The sequence below is a fragment of the Trichosurus vulpecula genome, chromosome 5 (assembly GCF_011100635.1).
Source record: "Trichosurus vulpecula isolate mTriVul1 chromosome 5, mTriVul1.pri, whole genome shotgun sequence".
Lineage (NCBI taxonomy): Eukaryota > Metazoa > Chordata > Mammalia > Diprotodontia > Phalangeridae > Trichosurus > Trichosurus vulpecula.
The window spans coordinates 104707724-104728124 of NC_050577.1; the positions used below are offsets into that span (position 1 = coordinate 104707724).

A 20401-nucleotide genomic window follows, 5' to 3' on the forward strand; every position below is an offset into this window, starting at 1 on the left:
CTCGGTAGAATAGAATTCTAAATTCGGATTTCTAAATTTTCCCTTGAGTCACTCTTCCGGTTCTCTGGAAGTCTTGAATGCCAAGTCTTGGGGGATAAATAGGAGTGGTTGAAAATCCTGGATTCTTCTTCCTGGCCCTAGATCCCTAGGACAACCATGAAGGCCATCATCTTCCTTGCCCTCCTGGGGGATGCTGGTAAGTTTCTCTTGTCCGATCAACAAGTGCTTATTGAGTTTTCTCAGTGTCCTAGATACTGCAAGGAACAAAAAAGAAAAAATGAGGAACTTAAAATCCATGTTTACAAAAATAATAATGTAACTGAAGAAATGATGCTAATACAGGGAAATAAAAGGAAAGAATGGAAGACAGCATGTGACTAAAAGGCAAATCGTGTGCTTCAAGCTACTTCTGCTAAACCAAAGCAAGAGAAGATACTTGAACTGACCTTTAAGAATAGGAAAGAGGCGTATAGGTATAGAGAATATTTTATGAAGGAAGAAATCATAATGTGCCTATCACACCTATCAGCATCTTTTTCAAAACAGGTTTTTACCAAGAATTCATTTGCATGGCTTCTGTGCTGAGGTTTTCAAAAAGATAAATCTATCTACTCAGTCCCTTCACTCAGGAATCAATAACATGTAAGGGATATTGATTCGGTTACGTATCCACAAGTATCTGGTTCAGTGGGTCTTGCCAAAATGATAAACATGAATGAACAGTGAGTTCTTTAAATCATGTACATGGTAAAAGGTTTGTGAGTATTAAATAAGTATATGAATAAAAGTGCTCATGGACAATAGGCAAGAGATTTCCTTTTGTAGTCATATATGGATCACAGGTTTGAAGTCTAAAAGTTATAACAGAGTCTCTAATATTACAAATTAGGAAACAGAGATCCAGGAATATAAAATGACTTGACCATGATCATACAGGATAAAAGCATCAGACTTGAATATGTCTGCTGGATATAAAGTCAATGCTCTTTCCATTATACTATACTGTTTCTCTAGGGGAAAAGCAATATTGTCAGTTTTTCTCTGACCAATCTTTGTTTTTTTTTTTTAATTTATTTATTTTTAGTTTTCAACACTCACTTCCATAAGTTTTAAATTTTCTCTTCCTCCTGCCTACCTCCCCAAGATGGCAGGCAATCTGATATAGGCTCTATATATACATTCCTATTAAACGCCTTTTCACATTAGTCGTGTTGTACAGAAGAATTATAACGAATGGGAAAAACCATGTTTGTCTGATCAACCTTGAAGACATTCTGGAAGAGCTGAAATTTCAGGAGGTCCAGTCACACTGGAAATTCCTGTCTCATTCCTTCCCTAGTTGCTTACCCCACTGGTGATGATAATGACAAGATTGTTGGAGGCTACACGTGTGCTGCTTACTCCCTCCCCTACCAGGTGTCTCTGAACTCTGGCTACCATTTCTGTGGTGGTTCTCTCATCAATTCAGAGTGGGTGATCTCAGCTGCTCATTGCCACAAGTCATAAGTAACTAATACATCTAAGGCAAGCTCAGTGCTAAGACCAAGCCCACAAATTCCACTCAGGGCTGAGAAATCTCAGAAGAATCTCCAGGTAGGACAGGTAGATAAACTGGGGAATTTATTCAAGGGTACTTGTCTTCCAAAGCTGAAGTGGCTATCGATGGAGTGTGTGTGTGTGTGTGTGTGTGTGTGTGTGTGTGTGTGTAGAAAGAAAAGAGGTAAAGATCAAATGAGCAAAGAAATTACCTGTGAGAATCTCTCAGAGCCTTTGGACACTAGAGGCAGATGAAACTATCTATATGAAAAGGAAAACTCAACAATTATAATTGCCTCCCTGATCCTGCTTTCTTGGCTCTCAGGTCAGATGAAAAAAGAAATTTTAAATCCTTGGATATTTCCCAAGAGATTATTCATGTAGGATCTTAGTCAATTTTGTGTGTTTGGTAGGGAAGGGAATAGAGAGCTGAATAGAATGTTAGTACTCTAGCCCCCATTCTCAACTCAGACATTAAAGTCTCTATTTTGGAAGAAAGTGTGGATCATGGTGAATTTAGGAGAGTTTAAATGAATGTTGCACCCTTGGTTGGGAACTTTAATGGAGCTCTTTCCTCTCTCTCCCTCTGCCTCTCTCTCCCTCTCTCTCCCTCTCTCTCCCTCTCCTCCCCCCCCCCCCTCTCTCTCTCTCCCTCTCCTCCCCCCCCTCTCTCTCTCTCTCTCTCTCTCTCTCTGTTTCTGTCTCTCTCTCTCTCTCTCTCTCCCCCCCCCTCTCTCTCTGTCTCCCCCTCCCCCTTCCTCCACATTCCTAGTATGCACCCCGCCTGGCTAAGCATTCTGACTGGGTAACTGTTTGTGGAAGGAAAGTGTGAGGGCAGGACTTCATCTAGGGAAAGAGGTGGTAGTAATTTCACTATATTTGACCTGAGAAATACCCAGCTAAATTTGACTTAGACTGGCAGGAGTAATCAATGAAAGGAACGCAGTTGATATGTGGAAAAGAGAGAATGGGGCCAATCTGAATGTAGAGGAGGTGGTAACTGCTGACTGTGGTGAGATATAGAGGGAAAAACATGGAGAGCAGGTTGCTTAAGGGTGCTGTTCTTTGTCCATCCAGCCGAATCCAGGTGCGACTGGGAAAGCACAATATTGAAGTTGAAGAAGGCAATGAGCAGTTCATTGATGCAGCTAAAGCAATCCGCCATCCTAAATACAATTCTCTCACGTTCAACAATGACATCATGCTGATTAAACTGAAAACACCTGCCACCATCAACTCTCGAGTGTCTGCCATCTCCCTGCCCGAATCCTGTGCTGCTACTGGCACTTCATGTCTCATCTCTGGCTGGGGCAACACTGCAAGTTCTGGTGGTGAGTGACTCATGGAGTTGGAAAAGAGCATCAGAAGTCAAAAAGTCCACCTCTCACCTCCCCACCCCCATACATATAAACACCTCTTGTTTCCAGGATTCTCTATTGGGTTGCAGTGAATTACATAAGGGCTAGATAGAAGGGCCAGAAATATGGAAAAGATTTAGGTTTGCACCATGCAAGTATGAACCTTAGCAAGGGCAAGGCTGCCTGGAGGAGGGTGAAAGAGGTTCCTTAATATTTGACTGATTAGTTTCTAGACATGGAGGGAGGAGTTAGGAACTTAAATGATGCTGTCTTCTTAGGGTCATAATCTTTTCATGGAGCTAGTATCATTAAGGGACTTAGGGTTATCAGAACCTATCAAACCCCTTCTTGCTTGTGACCATATGATCTGAGACCAACATCAGTCAAGGTTGAATCAGTCATTATCTCAAATTGAAGGATCTTACAAAGTGCCAGAGAAGGAAGAGAAAACCTATTTGATGAAGAACTTCCAAAGGTACCACAGAGAATATATAATCATGATCATCTTTGTTCCAAACAGCCGACTACTCAGAGCTGCTTCAGTGTCTGGAGGCCCCCGTGCTTTCTGACAGCTCCTGCCACAGTGCCTACCCTGGACGGATCACCAGCAACATGATCTGTGTAGGCTATCTGGAGGGTGGAAAGGATTCCTGCCAGGTCAGTTTCTGTTCCACTCAGTTCAGAACCATTCTTTCCCTCTTTCCCATATTTCAACTAATCTAGGAGAGTTGGAACTGGAAAAACTTCCTGAGTTTGAGCTCCTGGATGGAATGAGATAGGAAGATGCCTTGGAGACTGGGAACACAAAATATTTTCCTTCTAAAATAGCTGTATGATTGTAGTGATCAGATATGACACAGACTTTGTGCTTGCACTAATTCAGGCATCTTAGGGAAGAATATTGTGGATGGGAGACTTTGGAGAAAAAGATGGGATGGCCAAAATGACCTTTAAGCCAACCTCACCTTTATGTTCTCTACCTCTGTTCTGCTTCTTGAGGGCACAGACAAGATGAGGAGAAGGAGCTAGGAGGCATTGAAGTGGGAAGGGAAAGGTGAAATAAAGAGAAGGCTAGATTCCCAGGAAAGCATTATTCAGGAATGAATGCAAACTAAATGTGCATTATGGACCTGCCTGGGCAATATGTCTGGCTCTGGTCGCCATTCCCTGTTGTGGGCCAAAGGAAAACTCTGACCCATTCTACTTTCCAATTCCAGGGTGACTCTGGTAGCCCTGTGGTCTGCAATGGAGAACTCCAAGGAATTGTCTCCTGGGGTTATGGCTGTGCCCAGAAAGGCAAACCTGGTGTCTACACCAAGGTCTGCAACTATGTGGATTGGATTGAGGAGACCATTGCCAGCAACTAAGCTGCTTCCTGCATGGCCCTTTTCTCTGACCTACTGCTCTTACAACTAAAGAACATAATAGAGTACTACATCTACTAGCCACAAGTGGAGAAATTGTATCTAAATAAAGACTTTTGTCCTGTATCTTGTCCCATTTGAGTGCTTACCCCAGGATACCTACTCTTTCCTAATGCTGATATGGTATATGGGCTGGGTAAGCATAGAGCTTACCCTAACATTCTACATTTTTGGAACCCTCTCCAATGGAGAGAGGTCATCTTCTACTTTCAATCACTCTTCCGCCGGAATTCCTTAGTAACCTCTCTAATCTTCAAAATTGATTGTAAAAGAATTGTGACTCCACACATAGAACAAATTGTTTTACAAAAGAGCTAAACATTTACCTAGAGTACAATATCCGTGAAAGACAACATTGTTTGTTGGATAGGTAGCTAGCTGAGAAATCACAAGGATCAGGGTTCAAGTCCTGTCTCTGACACATTAGCAAAGTAATTCTGGATATTTAACACTTCTGTACCCCACCTCCAATTTTGTAATACTGTAAGCTGCAAAACAGGTGCCAATTTTCATTAGTAGAGGGAGTTTTCTCATTAGCAGTTCATTGAACCAATGAAATCACAAGTCTGATCCTAAACCCAAACAAGATGTGTACCCCAATATCTGAACTCCATTCTGACACCTACTAGATTAAGCTAGTCTGAAAGTATGATCATCTCTGACAACTTCCAACCTAAGCCGGCAGCTCTTTCCTGGGTATATGAGCAAAAGAACAATAATTCCTATATCCCCTAATTTTTCCTTCTACTGCCTCCCCTGGACTTCCCATCTATTCTAATGTTATGAATAATTACCAACAATAATTCATCAGTTATCAAAGATTTTAGACCCCTCCCACAGAATATGAAGTGTTTTCCCCACATAAGCATAATCCTGAAAGTATTTTCTTTCTTACTTAAGCTTTTAACAGCTCAAAACTGCACTAACACTTTTGAGACAAGGGCAGCTAGGTGGTGTAATGGATAGAGTACTGGACCTGGAGTCAGGAAGACTCTTCTTCCTGAGTTCAAATCTGGCCTCAGACTAGCTGTGAGACCTTGGGCAAGTTACTTCACCCTATTTGTTTTCATTCCCTCATTTGTAAAATGAGCTGGAGAGGGAAATGGCAAAACACTCCAGTATTTTTGCCAAGAAAACCCCAAATGGGGTCACAAAGAGTCAGAAAAGACTGAAAAACATTTGAGACATCCTGCTTATATTAAAGAACATTTATTGAATTTGAAAAGCAAAAGGTACAAAAAGAGCATTCTAGAACACTGGAATAGCATCTGGACAGTTACTGAAATCTCAACTCTCTCCACCCTTTTCTTTTAGTATTTCCTTCCTGTTCCCCCTCACCTCCACCCTGCCCGCACACACACATACACATAGACACAGATGTGCCCAGAAGCATTTTGACAGGACCACTTTGACAGGACTTAGATTTCAAGGTCACAAAGAGAATGGAAGATAAATGACCTTAATGAGCCCTCCCTTTCTTCTTTCATATGGCTAGAGTAAGTGATTACTTCTTAACAGTCAAGCTAGATGAACTATCAGCAGACTATGGAGTTAAAAGCCTTCAGGGGCTGTTCACTATTCTTCTATCCTTCCTCTCCAAGTTTCTTTTTTAAAGTCCCACTCATATCATGGTTTCTCATACTGTCCTTGTAGACAAGATGAAGAGAAGCAGTATCGTCAAGACTCTTAGAGGAAATCAGAGCTGGCTCAATGACCAATCATCCCAAAAGGTTAGTCATTAATGGATTTATGTCAACTCAAATGGCAGAGGCTTGCCCTCGGTATTGTGTAGTTCAGATTTTTATCAGTGATGGATAGAGATGCAAATGGCATGCTGATGAATTTTCAAATGACGTAGCTGATACATTGGATAAGACCATCAGAAACCAAAAACTTTCTTAAGGGACTAGAACAATGATATAAACTTAGTACAATGGGATAGTGAACATCGGAATAGAGATAAATTAAAATTCCTAAACATTGGTTTAAAATTAAATTTCACAAGTACAACACTGGAAAATTGTGGTTAGATGGCAATTCATCTGAAAGAAATGTGGGGAAAAGAACATTAATCAAAACATTTTGAAATACACAGAGGACAGTGAAAGAGGCTCAGAAGAGATATACAAGAACAAGAATTTTTTATCATTTTAAATTTTACATCTATTTTTTGAAAAGCTCCATGTGAAAGAAGATCACAGTTTCATATACAAGAAGCTGAGGTAGTCAGGGGAAGGAACCTGATTCGGTCTAATCAGATTACTACTGTTGGTGCTGTGTTTTGTCCTTCCTTCTCAAAGGGGACAGGAAGACTTCCATGACATCAAGGAGATGATACCATGACATGCAAGTGAATGGGATTTGAGGGAGGGAGGGCTCACTTTCACCTCTGGAGCCATCTGGGTCCAGTGGCCATATATAAAATAGGACAATTGTAGATGGCCCAGGATGCAGTGGGGAACCTTGGCCTTTTCAAGCTGACTGAGGCAACATTTATTCACTGATTAAAGCTTAATAAGAAATGAAGCAAAGAATGATCTCTTGGGAAAAAAAAAAGATCTGGGAGGGGAAGAGCCTCTGGGTTTCTGGCCAAAACTGAAACAATTGCTATTTCCATTCATTCTGAGCCAATTTGGGCCCAACAATGACCAAGTAGGGCTTGGCCTGGAACCTATTGTTAGTCAGTCAATGAGAGCTACCTGATTTGGAGAGCCAGAGTGACTTCCATGATGGAGTGGAGGAACAAGTAATAAAGAAGAGGTGACCTCATCAGCTCCCATGATTTCTCAAATCTACCTATCCTTCCCAAACTCAACATGTCTGAAACAGAACTTAATATCTCTCTCTCTATTTGTTGTTGTGGTTTAGTCATTTTTAGTTCAACTATTTATGATTCTTTATGGGGTTTTCTTGGCCAAAATACTGGAGTGCTTTACCATTTCCTTCTCCAGCTCATTTTACAGAGGAAGAAACAGGCAAACAGGGTTAAGGGACTTGTCTCAGTGTCACACAGATAGTGTCTGAGGCTGACTTTAAATTCAGATCTTCCTGACTCCAGGGGTGGCACAGTATCCACTGGGCTGCCTAGCTGCCCATCTATTTCCCTAATCCCTCCTCAACTCCTAATTTCCCTCTTACTGTAGGAGGCAATGCCATACCTCATGTTTGCAACCTAGGAATCATCCTGGATTCCTCACTCTCTCTCACCCTCTATATCCAATCTGTTGTCAAGACCTATCAATTGCAGCTTTGCAATATCTCTTGAATACACCCCCTTCTGACACTGCCAAGGGTGTGGATCCTTATCACCTTGCACCTGAACTATTGTAATAATCTGCTAGTAGGGTCTTCCTGCCTCAAGTCTCTCCCCACTCCAACCCAACCTCCATTCAGTTACTAAAATGACTTTCCAAAAGCTCAGATCTGATCATGTCACACCAGCCTGCTCCCTACACACTTACCCCAGGCCATTGCCAGATCAGTCGCCTTGACTTCTGTCTTGCCACTACACTCCAATGATTCTGGGGGAGAGAGCTGCTCTGCCTCACTCAAATCCAATTCTTGTTCAGGTCAAGACATTATCCTTGTGATGCCATTGGTCCTCTTTGAGAAAGAAGGATGAACAACCATAACTCGACCCCCTCAATAAATTCCAGTGGTTCTTCGTAGCATCCAGGAATAAATACAAAATGCTCTGTTTGTCATTCAAAGCCCTTCATGACCTAGCCCTCTCCTAATGATGCGGTGAAGAGACCTGGACTCCTAAAAGAAAAAGACCACATCTTGGAAAGCAATTCACTCCCTGAACTTTACCCACACTGGCACTTTGCCTGAGGCATCTGGCCCAGCCCAGCCCACCTAGATACTCAATGATCAGCCCTTTTTTAACAGCCCTTTTGCTGTGGCTCTTAGACCACTTAACTCCTTTCATTGTCTTCACCTGGCCTACTCCAGACTACTTACCACCCCTTAATCCCATTAAGGTCTTCTCACTGACCCCTTTTCCCTTTTTTGTGTATAAGTATCAATCACACACCCATCAAGTTGCAGATTTACTAGAAATCTTGCCCACTTTATTGTGGGCAAGGTTATAATAAACCTCATTACTTTAACTGAAAGAAGGCTTGAGTGGTTGAATTCTTCCCAGGCAGACCCTTACATTTCAAGATTCCCAGGAACCGCAAACTGTGTCGTCAGGGTTCCCAGCACCCCAAACCACATTACTACTTTTCCATTCTTCTTACACCTTACACCTTGCCACATACTCTTTGGTCCAGTAACACTGACCTCCTGCCTAGTCTACCAAGAAGACATTCCATCTCTCAGTTCTGGGTATTTTCTGTGGCTGGCCCCCATACTGAAATACTTTCCCTCCTCATTGCCACCTACTTGCTTTCTTTAAGTCCCAACTAAAAATCTCATCTTCTACAGCAAGCCTTTCCCAACCCCTCTTAATGCCAGTGCCTTCTCTCTCTTATTTACTTCCAATTTATCATGTATATAGCTTGTTTGACTGTGTTCATTTGCTTATTGTCTCCCCCATTAGGTTTTTAGCTCCTCCAGAACAAAAATTGTCCTTTGTCTCTTTTTGTATCCATAGTTCCTGGCACATGGTAGGCACTTGATAAATATTTATTGACTAAGAGACAAAAACAGCTGGAATAACCAATAAGTCTATTAGATTCAATCATTAATAAACAAAGGAATTTTGCCATCCCCTGGGTGTGTAGCTCATTCATGACTGGTATATTCAAATGTGCCTTTGATCTGTCATAAAGTAGCACATTTAAAAGCAACTCTAGCTCCCCCTCTCCTTCAAAGTATAAGACAATGTTAGGACACACAGGCCAGTGTTCCAATCTAAGCAAGGCCAAAAGACAAAGAGGTACTGCTACATCTCCTGCTTTTGCGCTGGCCACACCTTGTGACTGTCTTGATGTAAGCCCTTATCTCTGCTTCTTAATTTCCTTGGCTTTCTTCAAGATTTAGATCAAATCCCACCTTCTGTAGCAGGCCTTTCTGGGTTCCTCCTCCCCAATTGTCAATCCCTTCTCTTTTCAGATTACATACTCTACGGAGCTAGAACTTTATTCATAGTCTCTCTCATTAGAATGTACTCTCCATGAGAACAGGGACATGTGTAGACAATAATTTCTTCAGGCTCAAGTTTTGTGAAATAGTGTACCAGTAAGGCCATAAACACAACATCAACAATAATCATGAATATGCCTATGTAGTTCTGTATTGCAAAGTATGAGAGACTCTCCATAAAGAAGGTAGAAGAAGTATAACATTTATTCAGACACCAGAGAACTACATCCCATAACCAAATGTTCAGTTCCTACAGAGAGTTAGCCCACTTTATCATAACAGCAAGGAACTTAAAACACAATATCACAACATGGAGCCTGGCCATCCCAAAACTTCTCTGACCCCCTGCTGGGGTCTTCCCAAAAACAAACTCACAGTACAGCTAAGTCAGTCTGTTCAGCTGTAACCATCGCAACAGCCATAAGCAGCCATAACATCTCTCTCTCTTTCTCTCTCTCTCTCTCCATTTCCTGTGACATAGCTTCCTTTTCCTGTCAGGAAGCTCCCACCACATGTGCCTTATGCTTCCTGTGACATAAGCAGGTCACATGGTCTATTAATGGGTCGGGAAGATCTTCAAATCTAAATTGCTATTACAAATAATAGTGCTAAAAACTCTGAAAAGTTTAATAAGTTGGTAATAAGTTGTCTCTGTGCTTGAAATGGTTAATCACAGAATTATAGAATTTCAAAATTGGAAGAGACTTCAAAGGCTTATTGATTCCTGTTTGATGGTTTGTGGTTTGTCCTTCATTATCAGGGAGGACCAATGACATCACAATGGTGATGAATTGACTGGCACATGAATTGGATTTAAGTGAGGCAGAGCTGCACAAAGTCATCAACCTCACTGTCTCTTTCAGAGACCTTGGAGTCCAATGGAAAGACAAGAGTCAAGATGACTGGCAATGGCCCAGCATTTAGTGGTTTGTGAACCCCTTGGGTGTTCATAAGAAAATGCTCTGAGAGGTTCATGCTAAAAATTCTTCACTGGCACTTTAATCAGTAAATAATTGCCCAAATATGTTACGAATATATTTTTTTCTCTGTAACAAGAAGCATATGTGTATTTGGTGCATTATGGGTTTGTTTCTATAGGCATTCAAAAAAACCACACTTGCACACAGTGATCTTGGTGTTCATGCAGCAATTAGAGCAAATGCTAACTACTTTTGACTAAATGCATTGTGTTCTTATAGCCTCTCAACCTGTCATCAAAATGGGTGCTGAAGAAAAGAGTTTTCCAGAGGGCAGGTACCCATTTCATGGCATGGGAGAGGGGCAGAGGTGTATAGTCAAAATGAAGGGAGTGGTCACATAGAAGAAATAAGTTAAAACTCATGGTGAGAAGGGGGAAGACCATTATGACATAGAGAATAGGTACATGTCATAAAGTAAGTTACAGAATGCTGGTGAAGGAGGGAAAACCTTTGAACACTGAATACAAATCTTCTTTTCTCCTACTCCTCCAGAGGGACAGGAGATCTGGAGAAAGCAGGAGATTTCTAGAGTAAAGAAATATGAGTGAGATGGTGAGACACTGAGCCAGTCTGTTTCCTTACTTCTATTGTCCTTTAAAGGAAACAAACAAATGTTTCTTTGTGGAAGTAGACCTTGAGAAAGGCAAATATCTCCAAGATTTCCACAAGGTCCTTGATCATCCTTTTTATTCAGGCTATAGCAAGAAGAAACCTCCCTACCCATCCCTATAGTTGCCAAATGCCCCTGACCTAGAAATTAAATCAGGATTAATAGTAGTAGTTCACTTCTGGCCTCATTACTGGAATACCACCTGAACTTCACTATGAAATGCTTTCTCTTCTTTGTTCTCCTGACAGCCACTGGTGAGAATCTGTGGGTTTCCTTTTTCAAGAAAGGTCAGGGGCCTCTGGGGAGGAAAAAAGGAGGAAGAAAACTTGGCAAGAAAGATTGTCGATAGTAGCTAACCAGAGCTAAATACTGATGAAGCAAGAGGGCTTAAGAGGTTTCAGGAATTGTAGTAGAGGGGGTGATGGGAGCTGGAAGTCACTGAACCCCATAACCTTCCCCTGAGATCAATCTCTTGCTTCAATGTAAGTCATTGCCTGTATCCTCTCAGGATCTTTCAGTTACCTGTTTCCAAGCTAAGCCAAATGCATTGTAGAGGATCTCTTTCCTGGGATCCTTCCTAAAAAATTGTTGAACTTGTGTCTTTCAAAGGAAAGTCTCCTTCCCCCTTCTCTCTGGTTAGATGTTCCTTCCTGCTGTAGGGCAGGGAAACCTCACAGAAAAGGATGTTAGGAAGGAAGTGATAAAAGGCCTACTGTCTGTGACCATTCTGAAATCTCACCTTTTTCTGTTTCTTTGCCTCTTTGTGTCTCTATCTCTGCACACTAACCAGCTGATCAGACCTTGGCTTCCCTGGAAAGGAATTATGATGATACTACAATCCCCTATATGGCCTACCTGAAATCCAGTTCCCCATTCTGCATGGGGACTCTGATTCTCTCCCAGTGGGTGATAACAGCAGCTCACTGCAACATACCGTGAGTGATGATGGCATATTTGTTCCTAACAGTCTTCTAAACCTTAAAACTAGGGAGGCATGGGTAGATCACTTTACCTATACAATGACAAAGTTGGTCTAGAACCATAAAGGACCTTCTAGTCTAGTATGGTATGCCTCTATGGTTAACATCACATTCGCAGCAGTTATGAGTACAGTCTAGGACTAGGAATGTAGAAAAGGAAATATATAGAGAGAGAAATTTCTATGAGACTATGTTTCATAGTCAACAGCTTAGCTTTCTCTTGGGCTCAAATGGATTTTTGTAATACCCAAGGATCAGTGTGATTGACATCTTCCTGAATTCTTCAGTGAGTTTCTAGGGGGTTTCTGGGCTCTTTTGTAGCTGGTTTTTCAGTGAATGGATGTTCAAGTCAATCAACCTCAGCACATACAGTCAATCCTCAACTTTTGAGGGGGTGACATTCCTAGAAAATGGTGCATGGCAAAAACTTAAAGGTTTATACATTGAACCCATGGGGAAATAGGGGGTTAGTTTCCTGTGACCACCAAAAACTGGAATGTATCATTAGAAATTGCTGAAAATACACACATCGTGCCTCTCACTTTTTCTCTGCTGTGCAAAGCCCCAAATGTGTGAGGTTGCCAGCTCGAAAGTAAAAATGTGGTTACTAATAAAATCATCCAAATGTTTAAAGTCATGAAAATTAACCATGTAAATGTTGAGGACTGGCTATACTTATTAAACACCTATCATGTTTCTGGAATGACTGTCAGTCCTATGGAGGAGGCAAAAGAAATAAAATCAAGGTAGGCACTTAAAAGAATCATAGTCACAGTACTTTTAAAAGCCTTAAAGATTTATTCCAATCCCACCATTTAATGTACAAAGAAACTGAAACAGAGTTAAGAGGACTTGATCTGTGTCACTTAGCTAGTTCACAGACCCTCACTGATGGAAGAGATCTCTGAGGTCCCTTCCGTAGGTATCCCTATTATAGACAAGGATCCCCTTTACAACTTCCCTACCAAACTGACCATTCAGATGCCAGTAGAAGACCTTCAGCAATAAGGAACTCATTATCTTTCTAGGCAGCACATTGCCCTTTGGGACAGCTCTCATTATCAGAAAGGTAGTGATCAAATTGAGATGAAAAGCTATCTCCTTACTTCCTTCTCTTCTCATTATATCATACTGCCTCCAAATATGCCCAAATGCTATGGTATGAACTGGGGAAAGAGAATACATAACAGGGTGCAGATTAATGAGATATGTTCTCTACTCTTATTGCCATAGTAGGAAGGAGCTTTAAATAATAGAAGTGATTGTGGAAACGAGGAGTCCTGAGCTGCATTCAGCATTGGATGGTTTGAGGGTGTCTGGGGATGATTAATTCATGTTTTCAAGACCTCTTTTACCTCTTCTCTGCTCTAACCCTTCCCTTTATTTGTTCCCTTTCTCAAAGATCTGAGATCAGGCTGGGAGTTCTTCAACCCAATGTAAAGGAAAAGAGACAGCAGATCCGGAATTGCTCAGTTAGCATCAAACACCCTGACTTCAACCTCAAAAACCTGGACAACAACCTCATGCTGATTAAATTAAATAAGCCTGCCCATCTCAACAAACATGTGGGCACTGTGGCCCTGGCTCTTGCTCCTTCTGAAACTAAAAGATGTTTCATCCCTGGATGGATCTGGACACAACTGAATAATTGTAAGTGCTTGTGAGGAACACTGGAGCCACTTGGATTACTGGAATATCTTAGAAACTTAAAGGAGCAAGTAGGGGGAAATGTCTAGAAGAGGTCCCACAAGAACTTGAAATGGCTGTGGTCATAGACTGTAACCATCAAACTGGTATAATAGAAAAGGTGCTGTACTTGCAGTCAGAAGCCCTTGCTCTGGCATTTATTAGCAATAGTGGGAAGCAAAATAGAAAACTCACAATTCATCAATTTTGTTCTTAGATTATCACTAAATATTTTACGTATCAATGATGAGATAGTGTTAATTTAAAATATTAGAAAAATCAAATTAGTTTTAGTTGAGTATGTGGACTGATTGGTTTCTCTGAGTTTTTTTTAATGACTATATATGTGTTTGTATATATACAACATAAGTGTGCTTATTTACAAGAACATTAATTTTAAAAACCAAACAATCGAAAACTTCACAGAGTATTGGTAAACATTATCACAACTTTCTAAAAGCCTCTTGGGAAAAGGTCTCATTGTCCTGTGATTAACAGTATCAAAGTAGTCCTGGGCCAACATTCTGGCAAACAGATGTGACTGTAAACAGCGGCCAAGTCATTTAACCTCTCTGAGACTCAGTTTTCTTAAAAGTAAAATAATACTTGGCCTAGCTTTGTTTTGCAGGTTGTTGTAAGCAAAGGTCTTTGTAAACCAAAAAGTGCTTTGAATTGGGGAAGGGGGAAGAGGAAGGAAGAAGCCATGAAGGGATTTCTTTTTTTAATTGAATGAAAAAAGAAGGGGAAATAGGAAACCCTTATTCCCACTGTACTGGACCCATTCATATTTCTGCTGTTGGTTTACCTGAATCCAAATTAGAGTCATAGTTGCATTTAGCCAAGATTTCACAATAGGAGCATTTATTTTTACTGAAGTATTTGTGGAGGTAGATTCTAGGTGCTTCTCCTGAGGAGCAGGAAAGAATCCAGGAGTGTGCTGATAAATGTTTAACAAGCAGCTTTCTGGAAAAAAAAACCATGGCACACTTTTATGTTTAATCAATATAATTAACATTTTTCCACTACTTTCTTAAGTCTAGACAACCAACAAAACAATAAATCACCACTCACTTTGTCATATTTGCCTGTTTGTGAAGTAAAAATGCTTACCCTGAAAATTTAATAATCAGCTCTCTAGTTGGGTCTAAAATCAGCCAGCTCATCCTTTCTTATAAGACAGCAGTATTCCATCACAATCACAGCCACAACTTGTCCAGCCATTCCCCAATTGATGGGCATCCCTGCAATGTCCAGTTCTTGGCCACCACCAAGAGAGTGGCTATAAACATTTTAGAACAAGAAAACCAAGGAATCCAGGAGGCAGAAATGGAAGAGAAAGCATTCTAGGCATGAGGGAGGGCCAGTAATGAAGATGGAATGTCATGTACGAAGACCAGTAAGTAGCTCAGAATAGCTGGAGCATAGACTATATGTAGGGGAGCAAAGTTTAAGAAGACAAGAAAGACAGAAAGGGGTCAGGCTGTAGCATTTTAAATGCCAGAGTACATGCTAGGCAAAAGATAATGACAAGGTGAAATTAAAAGTTTAGAAGAGATTGAGTGCATTTCAGGCTAGATCAGGAAAGGCTTCATGGAGGAAGTAGAATTTGAACTGAACCTCAAAATTAGGTAGAATTTCAGTAACTGGAAATGTGGGTAGAGGGTAGATATGGAGGACAGTGAAAGCAACATCACAAATGGAGGAAATCAGGCCATGTTCAAAGGATGGTGAGTAGTATAGTTTTTTGGGGGTCTAACTGGTGGTGCAGTAGAGCATATAATTTGGATTCTATTGGTGGAAGTAACTCTAGGATTCAGTTTCTCTCTCCTCTTCCCTGTAGCAAGTGACCCCGATATCCTGAGCTGGGTGACCCATGACATTCTCCCTGATGAGGAATGTGCCAAAATGCTTCCAGAAAAAATGTCAGCAAATAAAATGTGTGTTGGATTCTACGATGATTTCATAAGTCCATGCCAGGTAACTCATCCCTTCCTCTGTAATGGCCCCTGAAGAGAAAGAAAACAAAAGGAACAGGGATGAGGGTGCTATAGCTGTGGTTAGTACAATAACAGGTAAAGAAATGCCACTCTTTACTCCAACTCCTTGAGCAGTGAGTTCAGGGAATGAGGGACTGAACAACAAAGTCTTTCCCCATACCTATCCCTGAACTGGAATCTCAAGTACTAAACTAGGGAGGGAGAGGTATCTAAGAAAGCAGGCCCAGAGCGACCCAGTTTCCTCTTCAAGTACATTTGGTTTTGCTTTGCATGCCTGCTGAGGGATGGAGGAGACACGGATAGAAAGATGGAAATGAGGATAAATTCTAAGACCCCTGGGCTCTCCTACTGGAAATCCTAAATATAGGAACATAAGATGCTAAGGAACAGCTACGTGGTATAGTAGATAGAGCACTGGGCTTGGAATCAGGAAGACTCATCTTTATGAGTTCAAATCCAGCCTCAGACAATTACTTAAGTGTGTGACCCTGGGCAAGTCACTTAATCCTCATTGCCTCAGTTCTACATCTGTAAAGTGAGAAGGAAATGGTTAAAAAGAAAACAACAACAACAACCAAAAAACCATTCCAGTATCTTTGCCAAGAAAACCTCACAAATAATTTTTACAGAATCAGACACAACTGAACAACAGCAAGGTGCTGCATTTCTTCACAAGAGACCTTAGAGGTCATCTAGCCCAACCCCCTCATGAAGTGACTTGTCCATAGTCACCTAGTGAGAGAGGCAAGATTCAAATGCAAGTTGTCTGACTCTAAAGTCTGAATTTTTTATATTGTGCCGGTCTGCTTAACAAACCTCTTTTGTTTTTCCTTTTTACTAAAAAAAAATTCATTTTTCAAATGAATTTTTTTAAATGATCAAGCATATATTTTTCTCCCTTCTATGAGCCCCATGGCAGGGAGAAAAGGAAAACAAAACTCTCATAACAAAAAAAGCATAGTTCAGCTAAACAAATTCCCATATTGTCCATGTCTAGAAACGTGCCTCATTCTGCATATTTTAATGTCCATCACCTCTGCCAGGAGGTGGGTAGAAGGCTTCATCATTGTTCCTCTGGGAATAAGGGTTCATATTTGAATTGATCAGAATTCTTAAGCTTTTAAAAAATGTTCATTGACTTCCTTTTTTTTCTCAATGGCAGGAAATCTCAGCTGTTCCAGCCATATGTGATGGACGGATCCATGGGATTTTGACCATGTCATATGGGTGTGTTCTTCAGGGAAGTGGTGGGCTCTTTACCAAAGTTCACAAATACAGGGAATGGATCCAAAATGTCACTTCTTCCTTTTAACTTTGCCTCAGCCTCCCATCTCTCCAGTTCTACCTTACGAATGCTGCTCTAGGCCACGTTGACATTGCTTTATCTTTTGTGCTGAAATGGGATATCAATAAAGACCCATGCTAGTGCTGAGTCTCTGATTAATAAGTTTGTGCATTGACGCTTGCGAGTTCCTAAGAAACACTGGGGGATCAAAGACTGACCCTCACTCCTCACCTACAGCCAAGGGCAGGCTACAAGTCCTGTATTACAAGAATGCTTGAATACATGTCTCGCTTATCCATTTATTCTTGTATTCATCCATCTATCCATTCATTCATTTGGCAAACATCCAGTTCCTACCACATGCTGAGTACCTTATAGTACTTATAGTACTTACCTCCTCCTAGAGAAACAAAATTTAAGCAAGTCACAGTTCCTGCTATCGTGGAGCTTACATGTGTTGTCCAAGTGGCTAAAACTCCAAAACACATAACTGGAATATGCAGAGTTGCCTAAGCTGCAAAACAAAGGGCTGCATGAGGTCCTGGGGAAAACAATTAGAGTGAAGGAGGGAAAATCATGGAGTCTGTTTCCCTTAGAGTAGAAAGATTTCTAGAGCCTTGAGATCTGTATCTCTACCTTCTAATGGTGATGTCTACTTAGAAACAGGAAGATCTAGATCCTGAGAAGGAAAGAGTTTAGAGAACATTCCCTTGAAGGTGGCCCCACTCTGACCCTTTGAGGCTCCCTCCCCTTCTCTCTCAAGGATTTCCCCAAGCCTCTAAGCAATATTAGACCCATTGCAGCTTCCATTCCTTATGACTTCTTCCAATGCCTCATCATCAGGGTAGAATCTGATGATGAAGTGTATTCTATTATCTCTTCTGAGCTATACCTAGTATCAGAGAAAAAAAAACTTTAATACTGTGCTCTATACTTTAGGCACAGGTTCCATGAGAAACAATTTTTACTAATTTATCATTGTTGCAAATCCAAGCATTTTTAAGAGAGACAGACAGAGACAGAGAAAAATGGGACTCACATTCTCAGACATCTCTCTAAACAAAGATTTTTTGAAATAGTAGTTGTAGGAATTCTGAGTGAGGAAAATGTAACACAATATGAGGAAATACTTTGGGGTTAACATTTTCCTCCATCTCGTAAAACTTCAGCTGAAAGTCACTTGATTTTTCAGGAACCATCCTGGAACATCTTTCTTTTAAAACTGCTCATCCCAATTTCACCATCTCCCTCAGGGCTCTCTAACAGCTGGTCACAGGTGACCTGAAATCATCAAAGAAACTTCCTCCCTCTGATCCTTCAGGAAAGGGGAAAAGAAGGTATTGCTCTAAATAGATCATAGCTCTAATCTCTTCAGGGAGAGGAGGAAAGCAATGGTTTTAAATAGACATGAAATAGTTCTTCTGTTTGGTTACCACCATTAATCCATATTCTGGGGGCTTAGCTTTCATTCTTGGCTTTTTACACACTTTTCTAAAGGAAAGGAATTATGTTAAGAGAAAGAAGGTTAAACCTGGAAAGGACTGGAGAAATATTGATTTCTTAGTATTTTCAGTTGAACTAAAAAAGTGGTTTTTAATATGCTTCCCCATTGATGGGAGGGTTCTGTGTCTGTGCAAGTTAAGGGAAGTCCTATCTTTATTGGACCAATAAGGGGAAATGAGTTCTTCACCCTTCTGTTAAAGAATTCCTAGAGAATGAATTAATAATCTTTCCTGTGTGATCCTTAGCCATCTGATAAAGCCTAGAGATCCTTTCTGAGAATAATATTTCAAAATGCATAAAGTAAAATAAATACATAGAATTATGAAGGAAAGAATTATACTGAAACACAGCATTAATTTTTTTAAGCTCAAAGACCGCAAGTTAAGAATCCCTCTAGAAACAATGTCACAGGTGACATGTGTGCTCTCTTTGTGCTGATCCTTTCTCTGCTCTCTTGTTATTCTCCTTCTATATTCTTTGTGGGTCATAGTTAGGTCATTAGACCTGAAGTCAGAAACACCTGAGTTGAAAACCTACCTCAGATGCTTACTTGCTATGTGACAGTGAGCAAGTCACTTACAATCCCTGTGCCTCAGTTAACTCATCTGTAAAATAGGGAGGTGAAACTTGAGGGTTCTAAGGTCCCTTTCAACTCTAAAGCTATAATCCTGTTATAGACTTGAGGATAGCTAAGTCTAATACTTTGTGTTAATAGTTCTAATTGTTCTTTTCACTCTGGCATTTATCTCTTCTAGTAGTTTGTTTTTTTTTTCTTAACTCCTTTGTTTTGCTATGATATTCTCTTTCTAAAGGTATTTCTCTTGTCTCTTACGGGGTCTCTAGATAGATGTATCTACTTGTTTCCTTGATTTCCCCACCACTGATACTTGGCTACAATACTTAGCACACTATCTTATCCACTGAGTTACAGCAATTTCTCATTTCTGTTGTGTCAGGGGCCTCTGATACAGTAGCTACTCTGGTTATCGCATACTATGTGTGCATGCAGCAGCAGGCAGCAGAATCTGTATTTTTTTTTCATCATTGGCAAATTCCATTCTTCCATTTTTGGTGCCCTGGGTTCTGGTACCTAAGACTTCCACAGTCCCAAATGGACATTAACAGGGAACTAGCAATTGCTGAATCACCCTTCTTCATTAACAAAATTGGTTTTGAAGTTTCCTATGCCTTCATTCAGTTAATCAGTTTCACAAATACATCAAAATATTCTCCACCGGGAACTTAACTTGTTTAGAGTAATGTTAGCTAGTCCTAAGCATTTTCCTCTTCTTTGTCAAAATGGCAGTGTGGCTCCTTCACACATTATATCTCGGGCTCTGTCAGCGGCTGCTCTTGGTTCATATCATTGTATTCAAACTCAGAGATTCTGTAGTTTTTCTGTATGTTGAGGGTCTGTGATGACATTGGTGTGAGCACTATTCCACGTAGGTTGTAGCCCCTCCATACTTTAAGAGATGGTCTTTACAGTTTCCAGAAGCCTTCATTCCTCTCCTGGGGGGCACCATTCCAAAGAGAAGTGTCTCTCAACCACTTGATGACCTATGCTGGGTCATCTAAACTGAAGAGTTAACAGATCATTGCCAAGTCCATTCTTGCAATTTTTCTGATTGGGAACATATGATATAGTTTGTGTTCTGTTAGCACAGATTTCAAGAATTCCATTTCCTACTGAGACAGTTGAGTGAGACTTTAGTAGATTTGTACAAATTATTATAAAATTTACTACAGGTATTATTATTATTATTATTTCTCTGCCCTTTCCTTACACATTCTTGATGATGGGATTCATTATTTCAAACATATCTCTTTACCATTTTCATGTTATTTTGGCTTAAAATCACTTCCTTTAGCCTTGTAAAATGAATCCTTGTAGGATTTCCTTAAACAGTGCAGAGAAATTTGGTGATATTTTTACATAATAATTGGTATA

At 40.6% G+C, this 20401-nt stretch overlaps 2 protein-coding genes across 3 annotated transcripts; both read left to right on the forward strand.

Moving 5' to 3' along the window:
• Window positions 1-156: 156 nt before the first annotated feature.
• Window positions 157-4261, forward strand: LOC118850557 (cationic trypsin-3-like). 2 transcript variants are annotated; one of them, XM_036760028.1, is made up of 6 exons: window positions 157-196; window positions 1340-1499; window positions 2527-2529; window positions 2614-2867; window positions 3415-3551; window positions 4112-4261. In XM_036760028.1, exons 1-6 carry the CDS (start codon window positions 157-159, stop codon window positions 4259-4261), a joined length of 744 nt encoding a protein of 247 aa, XP_036615923.1. The 2 variants fall into 2 exon arrangements, with proteins under 2 accessions (XP_036615923.1, XP_036615924.1); XM_036760029.1 differs by lacking the exon at window positions 2527-2529.
• Window positions 4262-5946: 1685 nt separating this feature from the next.
• Window positions 5947-16974, forward strand: LOC118851008 (trypsin-like). The gene is made up of 6 exons (XM_036760603.1): window positions 5947-6048; window positions 11463-11481; window positions 11790-11934; window positions 13382-13629; window positions 15506-15642; window positions 16825-16974. The coding sequence occupies exons 1-6, from the start codon at window positions 5947-5949 to the stop codon at window positions 16972-16974; spliced, it is 801 nt and encodes a 266-aa protein (XP_036616498.1).
• The last annotated feature ends 3427 nt before the right edge of the window (window positions 16975-20401 follow it).

Coding starts and splice junctions, on each gene's coding strand:
- LOC118851008 (XM_036760603.1), top strand. CDS start 5,947: ATGGTTTCTCATACTGTCCTTGTAGACAAGATGAAGAGAAGCAGTATC. Junction 11,935..13,381: donor GCAGCTCACTGCAACATACC/GTGAGTGATGAT, acceptor CCTTTCTCAAAG/ATCTGAGATCAGGCTGGGAG. Junction 15,643..16,824: donor ATTTCATAAGTCCATGCCAG/GTAACTCATCCC, acceptor TCTCAATGGCAG/GAAATCTCAGCTGTTCCAGC.
- LOC118850557 (XM_036760028.1), top strand. CDS start 157: ATGAAGGCCATCATCTTCCTTGCCCTCCTGGGGGATGCTG. Junction 2,868..3,414: donor CAACACTGCAAGTTCTGGTG/GTGAGTGACTCA, acceptor TGTTCCAAACAG/CCGACTACTCAGAGCTGCTT. Junction 3,552..4,111: donor GTGGAAAGGATTCCTGCCAG/GTCAGTTTCTGT, acceptor TTCCAATTCCAG/GGTGACTCTGGTAGCCCTGT.